Source organism: Nuphar pumila, chromosome 4, assembly GCF_984573655.1.
Source record: "Nuphar pumila chromosome 4, dmNupPumi1.hap1.1, whole genome shotgun sequence".
Taxonomy (NCBI): domain Eukaryota; kingdom Viridiplantae; phylum Streptophyta; class Magnoliopsida; order Nymphaeales; family Nymphaeaceae; genus Nuphar; species Nuphar pumila.
This window is the reverse complement of record NC_143252.1, coordinates 110,776,794-110,800,873: the sequence shown is the minus strand read 5'-3', so window position 1 is coordinate 110,800,873 and position 24,080 is coordinate 110,776,794. Positions and strand designations below refer to the sequence as shown.

Here is a 24,080-nt window from a genome sequence, read left to right as displayed (position 1 = left end):
GCTGCTGTCATCAGTTTGAAGGCATTTTATGATTGAAGCTTTTATCTTTCCATAATCCAATCATGTTCAATGAAATTTCAATTCCATCTGATTCCTAGTTGTTTGATTTATGAATATTATCAATTTCTTGAAGCATTCCAATAAAGACATTCCTCGGTGATCTGATGTCTTGGAAATGTTATTTGTAAATTCAAGTTGCCTTGACCATGCTGCTCATAATGGTCTAACAGGATCTAGCCATGTTATTCTAAAAAGGGTCTGGCAAACTCTTAGAGACTCATTTTCTCTTTATATTCTGCATTTATTTCATTGAGATTAATGTGGTACTTATTATTCCATACTCTTTTACCTTCAGATTAGACATTGGTAGGTATGTCATTTATAACAAGTTTGGGTTTCATTTGTTAATCAACTTTTAACTTTCCACAACTTCAAGATGATACCCAATCTTTGTCCAGTGAAGCTGATGTCAAATTTCAAATATCGAGAAAGACACCCTGGAGACAATGTTGAAGTCCATGTATTATATAAGAGACAAATTGACAAATACAGTATCTCTGGTTTGCTGAAATGAAATCATTGGAGTGTAACTGAAGAGAGCTTTAGGTTATTCTTCCTTCTTACTATGTGCCTTTGTTTTTTCATTAATATGGATAGGGTGAGGCATCAGGGGTTCAACTGCAGGCCAATCGACAGCAAAAAAATGTTTAAAAAAGCTTGCTTGAGAGATGAGGCACTTTTTACTTGAATGAAGGGGATTCATAATTGTATGGAATTAATCCAAGTTACAAGGTGGTTTTGTAATAACGATCTTATGTCATATCATATATAACTGTAGCCTTATTTTTTCCATTATTTTCCCAGTAGCATGTCCACACACTTTTCTCCCGCCTCATCATGAATGATGATCATTGTAGTACTTAGGATTTTTGGGAAATTTTGCTTCTGTGCTAGAAATTGAGTGAAATTCTGTCTTCAGCAATAGGAACATTATTCCCATAATGCATATTGTGTGGTAACAAAGATATTTCAGTAGGATGATTTTTTCTCCAGTTACTATGTGAGGAAAGACGTGCAATTCACAAGATTTACTGGTCAGAGGAGATTAATGAACTTCAATCAATTCCAAAAAAAAAGGATCAACTTGTATTAGTAATCTCAGAATATCATTGGCATCGGTCACATGCAACATAGAAATATTGATGACAAATTCATTCAGATTTATTCAGAATGATTGCCAAAATTATCAGGCAGTACGAGAGAATACTAGCATAGGTGACTGATCTCTCTCCATTTGAAATTTGAACCACCATATCAAGCACATGACCACAAAATGTTAGATCCTTGGTCTGCTTCTGGGAGTAGCTGATAAAAGTAATGGGAGTTTGTTCTGCTACAGGTTTAAATTTCATTGAAATTTTTTGGGCAGAGCCAGTGCCAAGGCTTTCTAATGTGAAATTCTGTGAAGTTGAACCTGCTGTAGTTCCCAGTACGAAGTTTCCAAGACAAGAATCATTAGCATCCCCAATGGTGAACGCCAAGCTGTAAGTTGAATGTTGGTCAAGCTTCAGAGTCTGTTGAGTCCCTCCATGAAGTACTGATAATTCAATGGCTGCATTACCGTGTGGCACTGAATAATGTTTGGAGTTTGTATTTAACAATCCCTATGACAGACCAACCTTGTAATGGAGAATCTGAACTTGGATCCAGTAAAATACCCTCAGTGGAGTTGCTTAAGAACTCTGGCCCCATTTCAAAATCCCAGTTGATTAGCAGGTTGGATTCTGCATATATGTCATTAAATCTGTTAGAAGGAAAGTTTTCTAGTTATTACAGCTGCAGTGATTCCCAGCAGCATTTACACAATTTCTCATGCTATCGGTTTTTCTCTGCAGAATTACAGAACTGTCTCTTGTAGGAATTAGGGGGCCAAGGGAAATCTGACAATATCAATTAAGCACAGTTCACCCTCTAACATCAACTACACAAGTAAGCTTAGCTGTGTTTCTTGTTATGTGAAAGTGAAGTCTATGTTTATTGATTAGTCTTCTGATTCATACGACTTTCTCAGAGATCCAACTTGAACTTTAGAGGTTCTATGTGTTAAGTTTGTCTTTCCTTTTAGTGCAACCTGAGCTGCTTTCCTTTTCTCTTTTTTGGAAAGATTTGCTTTCCTTTTTCCTTATACTTATCGCCTCTTATGGCTGGGTTATATTAAGCCCTTTGTATTAATTGTTTTACATATGAAAAAGGATTACTCTCTGATTGTACCGTGGATGTAAGCCATACTGGCTGAACCACATAAAGTGTTCTCCTTTTCTCCTTTGCTGTGTTCTTTTATTTTACATGGTATCAGAGCTTAGAACTGTTCCCAATCTGCAAATTTCAGACTGCTATTTTCAGTCTGCAGATTTCTGATTGCTGCTTCCCAGGCATAGTTGTTGCTGCATTCCCTGTTTGTGTTTGCTTTATGTCAGAACGTACCAGTTGCTGCTGCTTTCCCAGACGCAGTTGCTGCTGCATTCTCATTGGATATCAATATTGCCATGTTCAGTTGTTGTCTACAATTTGGTAAATATCATATTGCAGATTTAAGCCAATGCTTCTGCTGCTTGTTCTTGCATGTTTCTTTTTGGTGTTTGCTTCTTCGGTGTTAGCTGCTGCACATCCAAGAATAGTCGCATGTGGATTTTTTGTTGCTACCAGTGTTGTCCGAATAGTGGGTTCATATTGCTGAAATTTATCAGATCGGTTAGAAGGGCTGAAGCTTATCAGATTAGTTAGAGGGGTTGTCATTCTTTTTTCATCATGACGGACCGACACTATGAAAATCCTAGTCAGTCTTCATCCAGCATAATTGTTTTTGTTCACGAACAGGTCAGCCCTAGCTCCAAAATCACTTCTATATTATTAAATGGGACAAACTACATTGCTTGGTGTAAAGCCGTTTCACTCTATTTGAGTGGCAAATCTAAACTTGGCTTTATAAACGGAAAAATCGCTAATCCTGGTACATTAGATCCAAAATATAATGATTGGAAATCCAATAATGACTTAATTATGTCATGGTTACTTAGCTCTATGGAACCAAAAATTGCTGAAGGTTTTTTGTTTCTTAATACTGCTGAAGATGTTTGGCGGTCAGCTAGTGAATTGTATGGAGAACAATATAATATTGCCTGAATATATCAATTATCTCAAGACATACATGATTTGAAAAAGGGTGATCTTCCTCTTAGTGAGTACTTTAGTAAAATGCGTATGATGTGGGATGAATTGGACTCCTATTCCCCCACTATCACTGATCTTCGGCTTCTCCATAAAGCCAAAGAGCAAGAACACATTTTTCAATTACTCGCTGGCCTTGGATCTGATTTTGAACAAATGAGAAGTCAGATCCTTATGAATTCTGAGCTTCCTTCATTAAACTTTGTCTTTGCTACTCTTATGAGAGAAGAATCAAGAAGGAAGGTTATGAACCATGTCAACAGGATTGAAACTCCTGATAAGACTGCCTTCAGTGTTAAAACAGAAGCCTTTAAAACTCTTGATGATCGTGGAAAGGCTAAAAACAAGAAATGGTTCTGCACTCATTGCAAAAAAGAGGGACACTCTCGTGAGAGATGTTGGGTTCTACATGGTCGACCTGGCACTGAAAAGCAAAAACTTTTTCTACTTCAGAGACTGTTTCTTCTTGCATGTTTGAATTGATTCATTCTGACGTGTGGGGACCAGCCCCTATTGATTCATATTCTGGTTTTCGATACTACATCACTTTTATAGATGATTTCTCCAAACTTACTTGGATTTTCTTGTTGAAAACCAAAAATGAAGTGCTTTCTAAATTCAGGGAGTTTTACAGGTTTGTTGAGACTCAATATGGAGCCAAAATTAAAGCTATTCGGTCTGATAATGGAACTGAATTTAAAAATTAGTTCTTTGAGTTTTTTGCAAAAGAAAATGGTATTGACCATCAATTTTCTTGTGTTGGGACACCTCAACAAAATGGAGTCGCTGAACGAAAAAATAGGCATTTGTTGGAAAAAACTCGAGCCTTACTTTTTCAAATGAATGTTCCTAAATATTTCTGGAGTGATGATGTTCTTACTGCATGTTATCTAATCAACAGGCTTCCTAGTAAACGTCTTAATGGAAAATCTCCGATGGAAATTCTCAAAGGAAGGAAAGTGAGTCTTAGTCATCTTACGACTTTTGGTTGTTCTGTGTTTGTATCCACCAACCCATATGAAAAGGACAAATTGACTCCCCGTGCTATTAAGTGCCTTTTTTTAGGATATTCTTCATCCAAGAAAGGATAAAAATGCTATGATGTTACTCATAGTCATTTATATATCTCTAGAGATGTTAGTTTTGATGAAGTTGCTCCCTATTTTTCAGAAAACTTTGATGAATCCAAAAATCTTCATCAGGGGGAGAAAAATATATTTGATTCTATTGTCCTTCCTAATGTTAGCCCTTTTGATGATGTGATACATGTTGAAGCTAGCAACAATGAAGCTATAACTCATACTCAGCCAAGTGATATCCAAGCCACCTAGCCAAGTGACTCATTAAATCAGTCGGAGGAGCAATCTATAAGAAGATCTGAGAGGACTATTAGGCCACCAAGCTATCTTAGAGATTTTGTCACTTACATGACAACTGAGCATCCTATTGAAAAATGCATTGGCTACAACAATCTCTCAAAAAGGTATGTTGCTTTTCTTAGTTCTATTGTGCAAGAACCTGTCACTTTTAATGAGGCAAAAAGTCAAGATGTTTGGATTAAAGCTATGATGGAAGAATTATATGCCTTAAGTAAAAATGAAACTTGGGAAATCTGCAAGCTACCCAAAGATAAAAAGGCTGTAGGATGTCGATGGGTCTATAAAACAAAATATAAGAGTGATGGTACTATAGAGCACTTTAAGTCTCGCCTAGTAGCTAAGGGATTTACTCAAACTTATGGTGTTGATTATGAAGAAACGTTTGCCTCAGTGGCCAAAATGAATAGTCTTCGGATTCTTTTGTCTGTGGCTTGCAATTATAATTGGAAAATGTTTCAGCTTGATGTTAAAAATGCTTTTCTTCAAGGAGATCTAGAAGAAGAAGTTTATATGCAGTTACCTCCTGGACACCCCCAAGAAGGAAATCCAGAACTTGCTTGCAAATTAAAAAAGGCTATCTATGGGTTAAAACAATCTCCACGAGCTTGGTATCTTAAACTCAGTCTTGCTCTTGAGAAAAAAGGTTTCAAAAGGTGTATTTCTGATAATTCTCTCTTTGTTCTTAAAAATCGTCACAATCTCACTGTTGTATTGGTATATGTTGATGATATTATAATAACAGGAAATGATGATGATGAAATTCTCAATACCAAGAGGTACCTTCATAAAGCCTTTGATATTAAAGACTTAGGAAAATTGAGGTACTTTCTTGGAATAGAAGTTGCCTACTCAAAAGGGAGAATCTTTCTATCTCAAAGAAAATATGCCTTGGACCTTCTCAAAGAAACAGGTAAAACTGGATCTAAGCCTGCCGATACTCCTATTGAGACTAATGTTAAGTTTGATAGAAAGTCTTTCAAAAAGAGACGTTGAACAATTTCAGAAGCTGGTAGGAAAACTTATATATCTTACTATGACAAGACCTGATCTTGCTTATGCTGTCAGCGTTATTAGCCAATACATGCATGATCCAAAGCCACGCCATGTCAACGCTATTGATCGTATTCTCAGATACATCAAAAGTAGTCCTGGGCAAGGTATTCTCTATACCAAAAATAACCATCATAAAATTGAAGGCTACTCTGACGCCGACTGAGCGGGGTCTTCAGACAGAAAGTCTACCACAGGATATTGTATTTTTGTTGGAGGAAATATTACTTGTTGGAAAAGCAAAAAACAAAACACTGTTTCAAGATCCAACGCTGAGTCCGAATATCGTGCAATGGCCTCTACTACTTGTGAACTGATATGGACCAAGTCTCTTCTCACTGAATTAGGAGTTAGCATTGAATTGCTAATAAATATGTATTGTGATAACAAGTCAGCTATTCATATTGCTGCCAATCCAGTTTTTCATGAAAGAACGAAGCACATCGAGATTGACTGCCACTACATTAGAGAAAAAATTCAAAAAGGAGAAATATGTACTCCGTTTACCAAGAGTCAAGATCAACTTGCCGATGCTCTCACTAAGGGATTAAGTTGTGCTCAATTTAAAATCATTTTGAACAAGTGGGGTTGTTTTGATATACATTCCCCACTTGAGGGGGAGTGTTAAGTTTGTCTTTCCTTTTAGTGCAACCTGAGCTGCTTTCCTTTTCTCTTTTTTGGAAAGATTTGCTTTCCTTTTTCCTTATACTTATCGCCTCTTATGGCTGGGCTATATTAAGCCCTTTGTATTAATTGTTTTACATATGAAAAAGGATTACTCTCTGGTTGTACCGTGGATGTAAGCCATACTGGCTAAACCACGTAAAGTGTTCTCCTTTGCTCCTTTGCTGTGTTCTTTTATTTTACACTATGTATTAGTTCTACATTGGCTGGGTCCATGGCAGATTCCAATTTTCTCAGCTCCACTACTTGAATAGAGCTAGTAGTTTATGAGCACATTTGCTTGTCCCCAAATGAGAAACTTTCTCCCTCAGTGGTGAGAGAATGATTCTCATTTGCCGCAACTTTCACGTTACGCAAACATGACAAAATGGGGCAGTGAGATCGAAATCCACATTTGGGGCCATTTTACTCACTTCTCATGTGATTCCAAATGACATTCTCCACCTTGTGATTTAGGATCATATGATATCAAATCACGAGATGGAACAATCACATGAGATGAAGCAAATATCCTCTACATTTTCCAGAGTTGCTACTGGTATGAATCACAAAGTCCATTAGCAATTGATCTCTTCTGCTCCTTTTCTGTAGCATTCTTGATATCTGTTGAGATCTATGTCACATAGGTGTGGGTGTGGATGCAGCGATACGACATTTTAAAAACACTTAGGTGCGGATGCAGCAACATATATATATATATATATATATATATATATATATATATGAACTTGATTAGGGTTAACTGAATCTACTTTTGGATAGAAATAGACATCAGTGGAGTGGACTTCACCTAACACAGAGGAAGTTGTGTCCAAGTGTCGCACCCACCTGGGTGCGGGTGGGACATGGGTGCAGTGCTCTGTTAGAAGAGTCTGTGTGACATAGGTTGAAATATTCAGCAATTTGAAACACAACCATATTCAAGCAGGCAACTAAGCATGGTGCATGTGTTTGTTGTGCCTAAGTGGGCCATGAAACACACCTTGCTTGATAGTTTTAGCACTGTTGAGCAGGAAAGTGTCTACAGCCAGCCCGCATGTGACATTGTCAGTAGTCTCCGTTGGTTGGCTCCGTTTCGTAAGGTTGACGGGGCGTCCGAGAGGTTCTGATTTGATCCAGTACCAGGCATGGGTCTTCCATATCTCCCTTCGACACTGTTGTTGCAGGTAAGATAGAGCAGATCTGTCTGAAGCAGAGATGTTAACTGCTATGTTGGTGGAGCAGTTGTCATCGCTACTTCTAGGTGATAGGCTGAACGTTAACATGTATGCATGGGAGCCATCCGATCTGAAAACTTGGCAGATGCTGCCATCTTGACCCAGCTGCAGTGCATGGCCGTTTCCAGGTAAAGATATGTTGGTGCTAGCAGCAATGTAATCCACAGTACCATTGAAACTCTATCCAGGAATGGGGTTGGATGGTGTCAAGAGCGCCGCTAGTACAGTTTTATTCCCTGTTACATTTTGAGGTGGTATTTCGAAGTCTCCATTCTGCAACAGATTTGAGAGAGAGAGAGAGAGATTACATACATATGGCATGACGATTCAATTTAATGGTGATGGTGGAAGGAAGAAATGGAGGCATACCCTCAGTTGTTGCTGCTGCTGCTGTAAAGAGAAGGAAAATGAAACTTTTCATGGATGAGAGAGAGAGAGAGAGAGACCCTGGTGGAGGATGGAGACATGTGAGGCTTTATTCAAGATTAGTTGGCACTAGTTGACTTGGGCATTCTATCCAAGTCTTTTCCTACTAATTGTTCTTTCAACAGAGGGTCTAATCACGAGAGGGTGTTGTGTGTCCCCCCCCACCCACCCCTCCCCAAGACAAATTAGTGTGTTCGGGGGTGCACGGAAAAATATCTTGGGACCTGCGATAATTCATATGCCAATGTTACCCACGATGATTTTATAATAAAATAACATATAAAAAAGATAGATATGTGTTTGGCAAAAATGTCCTTCCGTAAGATAGATATGTGTTTGACGGAAATGTTCTCCCATAAATAGCTTTGCACATTCCCGCGAGTCCAGGTTTTCGCCTTGGTTTTTAGCTTGTGTTACAACACATTGCCACATTCTCGTTCATGCCTTGTGTTACAAAACATTCTCGGGTTCATTCCTACCTCGTGGAGATAACTATAAATCGATCGACTCGTTCGATCATTGGTTGTCCAACAAGGAGCAAGCCAAATTCAAGATGTGGTTGTCCAGCAAGAATGGTGTTAAGAAGACTTTCAAATGAGAAATATGTAGTTCATATTTTAATCAGTGATCATAACCATGAATTAGCAGCTTTATTTATGACTCCTATGTTAAGGTCACATCGTAAAGTAATTGAAATGCATGCTGAAATAGTTGATAGTGTCGACATTGCACCAAGGAAGACATACAATTTGTGTGCGCACATAGATAATGGTTGCCAGAATGTGTCATTCACACCTATGAATCTAAGAAACCACTTGAGAAGGAAGAGGACAAATAACATGAAGAATGGAGAAACACGTTCTTTGGTTGATTACTTACATAAGAAATCAAGCAATGACTTTGGTTTCTTTAGTAGAATGCAACTGGATAAAGATGAATATGATGTGAATATGTTTTGGGCAAATTCAAAGTCAAGAGTAGATTATGAATGCTTTAATGATATGCTTATTTTTTATACGACAATGAAGATTAATACTAAACAATGGCCATTTGCGCAGTTTGTCGGAGTGAACCATCACTCATAGAGTTGCATATTAGGCATCACTTTTTTGTATGACCAGACCAAGGAAACTTTTGAGTGGTTGTTTAGAGTATTTACACAAACAATGAATGAGAAGCACCCTGAAGCTGTACTTACAGATGATGATCATGCAATTGGGGCTGCAGTGTCTCATGTATGGCAAGATGCATATCATCGTCTATGTTTATGGCATATCTTTCAAAATACAACAAAGAACATATGACACATATTTAATCAGAAGATAGGGTTTGATAAAAAGTTTACAAGGTGCGTACTTGAGAGTGTAGATGAGGTCACCTTTATGTCTGATTGGGAGGAAATGATTCAGATGTACAACCTTGAAGACTGTGTGGTTACAAAATTTATATACAGACAAAGAGAAGTGAGCATTGGCATATGGAAGACAATACTTTTGTGCAGGTATGATAAGCACAAAAAGAGCTGAATCTATGCATTCCACATTGAAGAAAACCTTATATTCATGTTTAACAATGTTTCGCTTCATGAAATAATATGAATTATTTGTAGACGATCTTAGACAGAATGAGCTTGAACAAGATGTGAAATGCTTCAACACACACCCTGTAACTTTGGGCATAAAAATATTGATGCGACCTGCAGATTTGTATACACTAACTGTATTTGAATGGATTAAGAAAGAAGTTATACATGTCATGAATTGCAATATAGGACATGCAAACCGATAATATGCACAAATGTCATATTATATGGGAGGGCGAAGAGCATCCAAAAAAGGCAAGAAGCACATGTTACGTACAATATTGACAACAGAATAGTTGAATATACGTGCAAAATATATGAATTGAAAGGTATTTTATGTCGTCATGCATTAAAGGCACTTAATCAAAATAAGATACAAGAAATACCTGAGTCATATTTAATGCGAAGATGGATGAGACAAACAAAAATTGAACAGCTAGATACAAATAATGTCAGTCTATCTGGTGTTGATGAGAAGTGCCGCATAGCCTCTCATTACCAACAACTATGTAGATCACTTATGCATGGTGCATGCTGCTATAGAACAAAGATCTGATAACACTCGGTCTTTAGACAAGATCTTTGATATTCTCCAATCTCTAAAAGATGGTCAGACCGGAACTGCTTTCTCCCATTCTGCCATATCCTCTACAAATAAAGGTATGCCTTCTAACTCTTATGACACATGGATAATTGATAGTGGAGCTTCAGAACATATTGCAAAAAATGTTTCTCTTCTTGAAGATTTCAGTTATGATCATGGAAAGAGACTTGTTACTGTTTCCAATGGAAAAGTCGTTCAAGTGGAAGGGATTGGAAAAATCCACTTCTTTAATAATTAGACTGTTTCCAAAGTTCTTTACATTCCTCAGTTTACATCAAACTTGTTGTCTGTTGCCAGAATAGTTGAAGACTTTGATTGTACTGTCATCTTTTCTTCAACTAATGTATTGTTTCAGGACCGCAAGACGAGGAGGACGATTGGTGAAGGAAAAAAAGTTCATGGGCTTTATATTCTTGAGCAAAACTGTAGAGCGTTCATGTCAAGGGGAGAAGAGAGTAAATTATGGCATCTTCGTCTTGGACATCCATTCAATTATGTTCTTGAAAGCTTATTTTTTGGTCATAAGTTTGATTGCAATAATTGTGATATTTGTAGACTTGCAAAATTATCATATTTGTAGACTTGCAAAATTTGACATTGAAAAGTGAAGAAACCTATGCATGCATGCGAAAAGTGTCAAAGGACTTACTTGAAAACGTGCAGTTAATTCACTATCAGTCTGTTGCAGCTCATGAAGACCAATCTAAGAAAATGGGAGCGAACAACGAAGGTAAAAATTATGCTTCTCCTGACCCGCATGAGAAGTTGCGTTGAAGCGTAAACATCATCTTCAACAAGTCATGAATCAACATTGTAGATTATGATGAAAAAATTCACCTAGCAAAGGGTATCAAAAGGAAACCTGCCTCTGATCATAGTCGTCGGAGGACAAAGGGTGCAGTAAAATTGGTTGACAAGAAAATGTCTAAGAAACAACCAACTCCTAAGCAAAAGCAACCAAACACTTTGCATGAACAAGTATTAATACATTATATTGCTTTCCATGTAAATTGCATTACATGCTTCTTATCAATATCTAACTTGTGTAATTTCTAACATGCAACAATACCCTACAGACGTGCACTACAATGTTGGAACCTTCAATCCTTCCGACCACTTTGAGCAGAACGATAATTTTTTACTATGTAATCAATGTTGGGAGGATGTTTGCATTTCTTGTTAAACTTAATGTTGTCTTATATTGTTATGTTTCATGACATGCCCAATTCAATTCAAAAGTGAGCAATGGAACACATGAATCGTGTGTGAATTCTTCAGCTATATAACTGTATTTGATTATATTAACATGATAGAACATAACATTGTATTAACATGATGAAACATAATAAACCTACGTGATTTATGAATTATGTAATTTGATGTAACTTAATAAATTTTTGTGATGATTGACTTGTATAATTGAAATCGCACTGTAAAAATCATTGTAAATAGTGATCATTTCAAGATCAATCATTGTAATATATATCATTCACATGTATAAATCATTGTCTCATCTAGCCTACAAAGCTACAGTTTTGATACCATTGGTAAATCACCATCGTTCAGTGCTTATACCATTACTAAAAATCATCATCTCATGTAGCCTTTACATGTACAAATCGTTGTAGATACAGAATACTTTTTTTCTTTTAGTGCAATTTTTATTTATGAATGCTAAATGTGTGATGACGATTTATACAAGGGGTGCTAACTAATATAGTATTTACTGACTTCCACCATTTGGTAAATTGCTAGTATTGAATCGCTATCGCTAACACGTTTGTGGTTGTAAACCATGCCGATGAGTTACATTTACTACCTGTGCATGATCGTTGTTAAATCACTGTAGTTTAGTTTTTATACCATTAGTAAATCGCCTTTGTAGTTTCAAGGGGCGTCAAGTGCAAAACTAGAATCCACGAGTTGCACCAAAAGGCTCATGCTTTTCCTGTGGAAAACTTGGGCATTTCAAGGACTTCCCAAACAAGTCAAAGAAGGAAAATCTAGAAAAGAAAGTGGAAGAAAAATGTGAAGTAATCTACATAGTATTTGAATCATTAATTAGAGATGGTGACCACTCAAGATGGTGGATTGACTCAGGGGCAACGTGACATATCTTAAATATGAAGGAAGGACTTGTGAAATTATAGGAGTTGAAGCTAGGCGATCACATGTGTATATGAGAAATAACACCTATAATGATGTGGTCGGGATCGGGGCCTATAGGCTACAATTAGACGAGGCAAGTTTATTTTTAACCAATGTCTTGTATGTACCTTTCATAAGAAGGAATCTATTATCTCTGGTAGGCTTTGTCAAGAAGGGCTTCAAAGTCTGTTTTTGTGCCGATAAGGTTACATTTGGGAAACACAAAAAATTGAAGCTCAGGGGACACTATGATGTAAACCACATTTTTTTCATTTGAATTTTATACCACCTTCAAATAGTAATGCAATAACTATTTTTGTTATATTGATTGTGCAATGAATGTGTATGCACATTTATGACATTTATGGTTAGGGCATGCGAATATGAATAAAATAAAAAGGATTATAAGCATGAGGGTGTTACCTTCACTAAAAAAGGTAAATTTTAAAAAATATGAACCATGCACATATGAAAAATAACTAGAAAACATTTTCCTAAGGATAAAAGGGCATCAGAATTGCTAGTCATAGTGCATACTGATATATATGGGCCGTTACCAGTAAAAACACATAAAAAAATTATATTTTATCACATTCATAGATTACTATTCTAGATATGGTTATATATACCTAATTTCTAAATACTCAAAAGTTCTAAAAATGTTTAAGACATAAATATGAGGTTGAACAATTGTTAGCAAAAAAGATCAAAGTAATGAAATATGATAGAGGTGGTGAATATAACTCATATGAGTTTAAGTCTTATTATAATGCTAACAACATAATTCATCATACAATTATGCTTTATATACCATAACGGATTGATGCAGTTGAAAGAAGGAATATGACCCTAATAGATATGACCAGATCTATGTTGTCACATGCAAACATTCCCAAGATATTTTGAGAAAAGCTATAAGCACTACCATGTATATTCTTAATCGTGTTTCTTCTAAGGTTGTAGAACTTACACCTTATGAGTCGTGGACTGACAAGAAGTCAAATTTAAGTCATCTAAGAAAGTGGGGTCGTCTGTATATGTAGTAATTTCTAGTCATATGAAGGACAAATTGGATAGTAAAACTATTAAGTGCATTTTCACGGGGTACCCAAAGGGTTATAGATTATATAATCTTGAGAAATAATTTATAGAAAGCAAAAAAATGAAATTCTTAGAAAGTAAAGAACGTGTCTTTGATCCTGAGAAAATAAAGTCACTCTTGATATCTTAAATGATTTAGGGGTACCAATTCAAGAGTTTGAGCATTATGATCCAATTATCAATGACGAGCAATCTTCACAACCTATGATTGGGTAGAAAAGGTTCAAAGCTCCTCCATCTTATTTAAATAATTATTACCTTTTTTTTAGTAAAGAGTTATGTTATTACATGGATCTGGATGAAACTCTTGATAATTTAAGTTGTAATGATGAACTTACCTCAAAAGAATCTGAACATTTGATAGAGATAATAAAAAATGAGTTAGAGTTCACAGAGAAAAATAGAGTTTGAGAACTAAGTACATTGTCTAATGGTACAAGACAATTGGTAGCAAGTGGGTTCTTCAAAAGAAACTCAAGGCTGATAAAACTATTAATAAGTTCAAGTCAAGACTGGTTATGAAAGATTATTCTTAACATGAGGACATAGATTATGAAGAAACTTATTCTCCTATGGCAAAATTGGCTTCTATTTATATTATTTTTGCATTGGTGACTTATTTTGTTCTTGATATGTATCAAATAGATATGAAAACAACTTTATTAAATGGTGAATTAAAAGAAACAAGGGTTATGGGGCAAATAATTTGGACCACTGTGTATATGCTAAGAAAAGTAAGAGTAAGTTTACTATTTTATCTCTCCATGTTAATGATATATTAATTGCATAAAATGATATAGAAATGATAAATGAGATTAAGTCTAGGTTAAATTCTCAACTTGAGATAAAGGATATGAGTGAAGCCTTATATATCCTTAGAGTTAAAATCTAGAAAGATAAAAAATGAGATTATTATGCCTAAGTCAAGAGAAATATCCTAATCATACAAGTTTAGAATGGAAAGTATCAAGATAAAGTTAACTCTTATGGTTAAAGGCCTAAGACTAAGCAAGAATGATTGTCCAAAAGATAGACAAGAGAAATTAGATGTTCCCTATGCTCAGGCAATTCAAATCTTGATGTATGTTATGATATATACTAGACCTGATTTGAGCTTTGTTATGAGTCTAGTAAGTAGATACCAGAGCATTTCAGGGTTCCCTCATTGGGAAGCAATAAAGAGGATATTTCAGTATTGTAGATCCTTAAAATTTTCAAAACAAAAAACAAGGGATTCTATGAAAAAAGTTTTATAAATGAGACCAGAATAGGATCCAATTTTGAGTATTGTGGGGTCCGCTCTACAAGGTTACACACCTTTCCTCATCTGTTGAGCAAGGATCAACCGAACCAAGAACACTCAATCTTTGTTTTTAGAGCTATGACTTGCGAGTAAATGTACCTCGTATGAGAATCCTAAAAAAAAGGTGAGTTTCATAGCTGGAGCCACCAAAACTAAAAAAAATGAAAAAAAAAATATACAAACATTAGGGCTTTCAATACTTATAAAAATACAATAAAACAAAAAAAGAGGAACTAAATCTTATATCGAGATTAGGAAGCCCTTTCTACATTGATGAGCACGAGCGGGCATACCTCGAGTTACAATGATCTTGGCAGTTATATGAGGATGATGAGCTTATGGCATCTATGGACAAGATTAGATTCGAATGTCTGGCTCGCTATGGGGTGAGCAAGGCCAAGCGGAAGTTGATTCTGGCTTTGGTCGAGAGGTGGAGGCAAGAGATCAATACCTTTTATTTCACTCTGGGTGAGATGACCATCACCTCTACTGAGGTGCACTTTCTTTTGGGCATTCTGATGGGTCCTAACCCCATGGTGATTTCAGGCGAGGATCTGGTTAGGCTTTTTTATCAAATTTTTGGGTGATTGCCTCCTTTAAACAACAAGATTCGATTGCATTATTGTGGGGTGAGTATATTACCCAGGAGGGTGGCATTCACCACAATGTATATGTTAGTCAAACTGCATATCTTCTTTACTTGATGGGGTCAACCCTCTTTCCTTCAAGCAATGGTACTCACATGCCACTTCAATACATGGCATTTGTCATGGAGCTGAGCAGGTATGACTGGTGCTCCAGTATGCTGGCCTACTACTACTTCAGTCAGTTTGTTTTGAGGTGGATGGACGATGCTTTGATGGGTTGCACCATCCTTCTTAAGGTATAAAAACACCTTTCTTTTTTAACATTCTTTCATTGTTGTCTTACCTTTATGATGCATACTCTTGATTATGCCTGACTCTTCTTTGCATTTCTCAGTTGTGGGGATACAGGAGGATCTTTGTCAGCAAGATGATTCTTCTACCTTCTAATGGTCGTCGTACATTGAGTTGGTGGGTGGCTCACCATCTGAGGGATGAGCAGTCCCAGTTGATCGACTCGCTTGATCACTATGAAATTTTTGCTTTTCTTCTTTCTAACCTTTCATACATATTGTTCTTCTTGTTCCTTCCATGCCCTAACTTTTCTTTGCTTTCAGTTAGTGTGGAGGCCTTACACCGTGGAGGAGGAGCAATTTTTTGGCACAACCCTTTGATTTGATTATGCTCCATGTATGCTTATTTTTTATTGGATCAACGAGCCTTATCACCCAGATTAGTTGATGAGGTAGTTTGGTCTCCGTTAGAGCATTCCAATGACACCAGCCAGGCATAGACTCTTTACTTGTTCCTGTATTGAGTCGGGGGCTGAGAAGATGGCAGAGGTCGAGAATGCTTGGAAGAGTCGAGGAGCTTGGGTGCTACAGGCGACACCTTGAGAGTGTATGGAGGATGACATAAAGTCCTTGAGATGGTACCCTTCAATTCAGTTAGTTCCACTTCGCTGTCAGCTTGGAACAGAGGAACATAGGCTCTTGAGTAGGACATAACTACTTTTAGTGAGACCTTGCCAGAGGATGGATGGTGACACCATTGTTTTTACTTACTCGAAGCTGATGGTTGAGTCACTAAGGCCACAACGTACTTGTACTGAGCTTGCGGAGTGGGAGGAGCCACCCAGACAACGTATGCATTTTAAGCCTGCCCCCGATCCTCAGCCTTCTCGAGGACTTAAGGTACTTTTTCTTTTTGAACTCTTGTCACTTTTTTTCCCTTGTACTGTGATTTGATTATGCACTTACTTGCTGACCCTATTGTTTCCCTCAGGGAGAAGAGAGAGATGTATGAGGCACAGATTCAGAGCTTAGAGGATGCCCTAGTTGAGCAGACAGTTGTGGTAGACCAGTTGTGGTTTGCCCTAGAAGAATCCTAGAGAGCTCATGACATGGCCTACAAGGAGGGTATGATGACCGCTTAGGCAAAGCTAGTGCAACTTCAGGCCACTGATGCTTTTGAGGTATCATCTATTTCATTTATTCTTCTCTTGTTGTTGATTTTCTGCTTTTGGAAATATAGGTCTTCAACACTTAGGATAATGATATAAAGATCATACCCTGTCAGTGCTCATAGATTCACTTTTATTTTTATATAGATTTTTTTATATAAAAGCAAAATATTTTTGAAGACACTGACATTGATTTTCTAAAAATTCTGCATAAAGAAAAGCATATGGAGTATCACAAGAAGCTGCAATATACACTTCAGGAGTTGGCACTCACAGAGGAGTTGCATGCATGAACAAAGATGTTGGTGACGCTACTCCAAGAGAAGATAGACTCTTTTAGTGGGCGAGCATCAACACCAAGAGTTGGGTCATCCCGGGGATGAGCGTTCCAAATTGATCAGAGGTATCCTCGTCGACCAGAGGCACAACAACTCAAGGGTTTGCTCTGAGGATGGTAAGCGGAGACTCTCAAAGTGCGCACTCCTACAAACCTATATGGAGGCCTATGTATTCTTTATGATTTCCTAAAAGTACTATATTCTTAATTTTTTATGCTAGAATATTATTCTAAGGCATTTGGATGTCTATCATCAGTTATTCTTCTATACTGGATAAGTAAAGGACCACCATTAATATTATGAGACTCACTACACTATATGTTATATTGAAGTTCAACATTAACAACATCATTGTTGTTTAACACTTTATCAATGTTTTTAGGAGATAATCCTAAATTAAATACATTATTTTCTTTGATAGACATATTTAAATCAAAATAAACTTTCTTGCTCTATAAAGGTAATATTCCATAATATATAGAACTTGTCATTTTTAAAATCATAACATCTAAATCATTTTTGGTTTTCCCCGTAACCAAGAAAGATACAAGAAACGACTCTTGGAGAAAGTTTGTCATTTTTATTTCTTAGAATAAAACATTTACATTCAAATGCAGTTTTATAAGGTTTTTCATAAGGAAAAATATTTTGAAGTTTGGTTGAAGGAAGTCTATTTATAAGGTATACCAAGGTTAGCGTAGCTTTAGCCGAAAAATGTTCTGGAACATATTTGAAAATAAAAAAGGTTCTAGTGGTTTCTACTATATGCTTGTGTTTTCTTTTGGCCAAACCATCTTGTTGATGTGCGTTTGCACAAGATCTTTGATGGAAAATGCCATGATTTTTCAAATAATCTTTAAAATCATTTGGCATATATTCTCCCCCTTAATCAGAATAAAATATAGAGATATTTGTTTTAAACAGATTTCTAACATGGTTATGAAAAGTTTTGAAAGTTTCAAAAACTTCATATTTGTGCCTAAGAAAGTAAATCCAAGTAAAACAAGAATAATCATTCATAAAAATTACTTAATAAGTAAATTCTCCTTTAAAGGCAATAGGAGCATGACCCCAAACATCCGAGTGTACTAATTCAAGTAGTTTAAAAGAAAAAAAGGTTCCCTCTTGATAAGGAATGACTTTCATTTTCCTAAAAATACATTCAGTACATTAGACTTTTTCATTACAACATGCAAAAACACTAATTTTTTTTAACAGAAAAATGTTTTCTCACGGGAAACTAGTTTCTAAAACAGATTAGATATTGAATCCAAAGTGAAACCATTATTCAAAAAACTTATCCCAATCCAAACGCATCACACAAGCAAACAAGGATAGAAAACAGACAACGGGTAATGGGATCGTGAGATCCCAAGACTCGAAAATGAAGACCTGATCCAAGCAAGGGATTTTACTGGATTTTCTAAAAATCTAAGATCTATGTCATACTTTTTCAATGATTTTAAACCTAAAAAATGAATTATTCTATAAAAATATAAAAAAGAACAAAGAAACTAGACAAAAATACCTTTATAACGATACCTGATTCACCAAAAAACAATGAACGGGCGCTGAGATACAACCCTGAGAATGTTCCTAAAATAGAATATGAACAGGAATGGCTGCGCCTATCATGATTATTTTATGCTATTTTCTGGCTACCTGCATCTAAAACCTAAAGAAATCATTAAAAGAAAAGAGACATATCAAGACGTTAGCTTTCCAACGCCACTAAGATCACCTTGATCTGATGATTGGTTGGGGAAAAATATCCTCTAGAAGATAGATTGTTAGGCTGTTAAAATTTGCAGAATAATTTTCTGATTCTATTTTAGAACACAGAAACAGAAACCCTAGAGAGGTTTTTGCTTCTGACCCAAAATAGTAAAGTTCTATATCTATGTCTCATTTTTTCAATGACTATAAAAACTCAGGCTTTCGTCAATGGATCGTTGAGATACAGACCTAAGAACAAAGATTTCTCTATAGAAAATAGTTAGGAAACTAACCATTTTCTATGTTCACCTGTGTTTTTGGAGACCTTAAATTCGGAATCTGAAATTGAGGTAAAGACGAGAATGAAAGAGCCAAATGTCTATTTTCTAATGAGCCCTAGAACATTTAAAAATGACATATGAACATGGAGTTATGATTTTGTTAACCAGACAATGTCAGACATGACATAATACAAAAAATGAGATTTTGGATCTGAGGTGGACCCAATATCCAAAAAAACAAAAACAAATGAAACTACTAACCTCGCAACACTAATTTTTCAAAAATTTTAATCTTGGAGTTTAGATAAATGGTTCCACCGTGAAAGTCATTCTGGCTCTCTGAATTTTTTGAAAACAAAAACAAGGGTTTCTATGATTTTTCTTTTAGAAATGGGTACAAAATCTTATTTGAATTTCAGTGTTGTGGGGTTCGTTTTGCAAGGTTGCACACATTTCCTCCTCATTTGAGAAGGAATGAGCTTAATGGGGAACCTTTGATCTTCATTTTTGGAGTGATGGCTTACGAGTAGGCGTACATTGTACGTGAATCCTAAAAAAGATGTGAGTTCGATGGCAAGAGCCACCAAAACTAGAAAGACAAAATATACGAATGTTAAAGCTTTCAATATTGATAAAAATATAATAAAATAAAAAAAAATAAAAAAAGAAGAGAAACCAAATCTCACCTTGGGCTTAGGTAACTTTTCTATGTCGACGAATACGGGAGAGCACGGGAAACACTTCGAATAGGAACGTACTAAAAAAAGTGTGTGAGATAGGAGATCTTAGTCTTAGGCTAGGCTAGATTGGTTCAATTAGGCTAGGTCGGATAGGCTAGACGTGCAGGGATTATGGCAAAGTAGGGCTATAGCTAGAGGCTTGAACTCTAAATACTAAAATAAGGGGAGAGTAGACCCTTATTTATAGTTTTTCTTGTGGATCCGAATACATTTTCTGCGTATCCGAGATCCACTACTCCAGATTACAATGGATGACTTCTACTAGGCAGCTTCTGAATGAATGGTTGAAATTCATCCAAGACATATTGTCTAAGATAAAAAGTTTTATTTTTGTAAAAGGGTTTTGGGCTTAGAATATTTCGTTCTGATTTTGGAAGGGGGTAGGGCGAATAAGGTTGGCGACTGTCTTTTGAAACATGCAGGGAGCTGCTGATGACAATTTAATTTGTCATCACCGACACATATTGGCGATAATTTATGGGGAATGACTCATTCCTGACGGCAAATGAATGTGTCGTTAGGAAATATTGATGTCACTCCTAAAAAGGGCTAGTTTTTTATGACAATTCAAATAGATGCTAACGACAAACAATGTATCGTTAGCAATATCAGACATTTTGATCATAACTTTTGATCTCGATGTTAGATTGGCCTAATTTTTGGCTTGTTAAAAAACTAAAAACCTCTTCATTAAATTTTTTTATCAAAAAACTTTAAAAAAATATTTAAAAAGTAAAAAATTATATTAAAGTTATCATTGTTAAAAAATAAAGAATTTTGGTATGAAAAATATTTCAGTAAAAAATAGAGTGCCTGCAAGTATTTAAGGGAAACAAAAAAACTCAAGCTAAATTTGTGGGTTGTTGGAATGTAGCTTTTGCCGGTGATAGAGATAAAGTAAAATCCACCTCACTTTATGTATTTGTTTTAGAAGGTGAGACAATTGTTCTTTAAAAAATCTTGCAAGTATGATCAACACCATCAAACCCGAGAGCAGTTATGGTCATATAGTATGTAACCGCCGGTTATATTCAATCCCCACCCCTACGTTTCATTTGGAAAACCTAGAAACATCCAAAACTTAAGCTCAACAGATCTTCGTCAAGTCAGATGTGCGGTCGTGATGGAATATAATCATATAAAATAAAACAATAACTGCTCTCGTTAAACCCTTTTTGTAGCAAGCGAAAAAGAGAGAACTGAACCACCCAAAAACCTCACTCTTTGCAGCCTCCATACACTCACCACCGTAATCGTTCTCAAATCTACTGTCTCTCGAGTCTCGATCACCATTTACCCTTTCTCCTTCATATTCATGTTCCTCCATGGTCTTCACAAAGATGGTTCCCTCTTTGCCTGAACCCCAACCCCTTCCCTCTCTCCCCTTGAAGACGAGGATGAGATATGAATCTATCGTTTCTCTCTAAGACCACCACCCGAAAATCCCTTCATGAATCTGCAGCAAGGGTTCTCTCATCACCACCATCACCCTTCACACCATTATCACCACGACCATCATCACCATCCGCCCCGATACCACCACCACTATCATCGCTATTCATGCCATTACCGCCACCACCATCTTCATGTTCCGTCGTTCTAGACGGCAAGGAGCTCTCTTTTTCGCGGAAAATCGTCGCGATCCTGAATGACGATGGGCCGATCGAAGACGCGTTCAAGAAGTTCGCGGATCTCCTCTCGCCGGAAATGGTGTCTTGGATTCTCGTCGAGCTCGGTAACGTGAAGCGGGAGTTCCGTTTCTTCGCGTGCGCGATGAGGGAGAAGCGTTTGAGGAGCTGGGATTCCCACCACTTCATGATTCAGTCAATCGCGAAAGGGCGCAGGTTCGATTCAGCGTGGGAATCGCTTGAGGAATTGAGGAAGGGAAGGCATCTGATCGTTCCCCAGGCGTTCACCGTCCTGATCTCCGCCTACGCGGGCTCCGGCATGGCGGAGAAGGCGGTGGAGGCATTCGGAAGGATGGAGCAGTTTGGTTCTCGGCCCAACACACTCACCTACAACACAATTCTAAGGATTCTAGTCGAAGAGGAGGTGTTCGAGCTCGCCCTCGCCGTCTACAACCAGATGGTGAAGACGGATTGCCGTCCAAATCGGTCCACGTTCAACATTCTGATCGATGGTCTCTGCAAGGCCGGGAGGACGGGCGACGCACTCTTACTGTTCGACGAAATGGCTGACAGAGGTATTCGTCCGGACACCATGACTTATACTATCGTGCTATCTGGACTATGTAGGGCTAATAGAATTGATGATGCACAACTGTTATTGATGAACATGGAACAGAAAGGGTGTAGTCCTGACACCATTACTTACAATTCGTTGTTGAGTGGGTTCTGTAAGGTTGGTAAGATCGATAGAGCGTTGGAGTTGCTTCGATCAATTAGCAAAAATGGTTTCAGTCTGGGATTGAATGGTTACAGTTGTTTGATTGATGGGTTGTTTAGAGCAGGCTTGTTTGAGAAGGCCTGCAAGTTTTATAGGAACATGGTGGAGGAGAATATAACTCCTGATTGTGTACTCTATACTATTATGATCAAAGGGTTATGCAGTATGGGCAGACTAGAGGAAGCTTTTGGAATGCTGAAAGAGTTGACCGAGAAGGGATTTGTTCCTGATACATATTGCTATAACTCATTGATTAAGGGGCTCTGTGATTTTGGTCTTTTGGATCGAGCTCAATCCCTCCAGCTCGAGATCTCGAAGAACGATTGCTTCCCAGATTCTGCAACGTATACTATTCTCATATGTGGGTTGTGTAAGGAAGGCTTAGTTTCCGAGGCCGAGCAGATATTTGAGGAGATGGGGAAGCTCGGATGCAGTCCGACAGTGGTGACATTCAACGCACTGATAAACGGGCTATGTAAGGCAGGGGATCTGCAGAAAGCTCACATTTTGTTCTACAAAATGGAAATGGGGAACAATCTGTCCCTGTTTCTTCGCCTATCCCAAGGTGCAGATCGCGTTCATGACAGGGCTGGACTTCAAGACATGGTTGAAAGGCTCTGTAGCTCTGGACAAATCCTCAAGGCCTACAAGCTCTTGAGGGAGCTTGCTCAGAGTGGAGTTGTTCCAGATGTAGTAACTTATAACATATTGATCAATGGCCTGTGCAAATCGAAAAACATTCATGGAGCATTCAAGTTCTTCAATGAGCTTCAGATAAATGGCTACAAACCTGATGTAGTCACCTATAATACCCTCATTGATGGTCTTCAAAGGGTCAATAGAGATGACGATGCTTTTGGCGTTTTTGAACAGATGGTTAAGAATGGCTGTACTCCAAGTCTGGAGGTTTACAATGCACTGATGGGCTCTTTGTGCAGAAAGGGAAGAGTAGTTCAAGCTTGCCATCTTTGGTTGAAATATATCTCAACACAGAAAGACACTCCCTCTGATGAGGAAACAAGAACCATAGAAATAGTGCAGCAATATTTTGAGCAGGGAAACATTGTTGGTGCAGTGGAGGAGTTGCTAGATCTGGATGCCAGACGCAATATTGCTGATTCATTTCCATATTCAATTTGGCTTGTTGGGTTGTGTAAAGCAGCAAGACTAGATGAAGCCCTAAGGGTTTTTTCTATCCTTAGAGATTACAATCTTGAAATCACTCTCAGGACTTGTGTAATGCTCATCAATCGCCTTCTTCAGGAAGGCAAGTTAGCTTTAGCTCTAGACGTTTTTCAGTACACATTGCAAAAGGATTTTGTATTAACACCCCCAATATGCAATAGATTGCTGAGGCACCTCTGTTTAAATGATAGAGAGAAGGAGGCTTTAGAAACTGTGCAGAGAATGAGTGTTGCAGGGTATGATTTGGAGCTCTATCTTCATTGTTCTACAAGATTTCTTGTATATGGTTACGGGAACAAATAATAGCCATGGGTGATTTTGCCTTTCCCCAAGTTCATTTTTGTTCAGCAATCACCTGCTTCTGTATCAATATTTCAATTTAGTGTAATTTTTACCATGCCAATTGCTATAAGATGTTTTTCCACAGATTCTTTCCCGAGCACAAATTCTTTGTCTGAATCACATGATTCCATGACTGTTTGGGGGTTACATTGATATCCAATTGCTATAAGATGTTTTTCCACAGATTCTTTCCCAAGCACAAATTCTTTGTGGTGTTATCTTGTTACATTGCTGAAATTATTTATGTTCTAGAACCGTGACATGTTTCGAATCATAAACCTTTTTCTCATGCTAGTATGAACAT

The 24,080-nt window shown here is 37.2% G+C and overlaps 1 protein-coding gene across 1 annotated transcript; it reads left to right on the top strand.

Annotated features, from left to right (window-relative positions):
• The first annotated feature begins 21,065 nt into the window (after positions 1–21,065).
• Positions 21,066–23,737, top strand: LOC149840559 (Pentatricopeptide repeat (PPR) superfamily protein). Its single transcript, XM_090005092.1, has one exon. It carries the CDS (start codon positions 21,248–21,250, stop codon positions 23,735–23,737), a length of 2,490 nt encoding a protein of 829 aa, XP_089861218.1. The 5' UTR covers positions 21,066–21,247.
• The last annotated feature ends 343 nt before the right edge of the window (positions 23,738–24,080 follow it).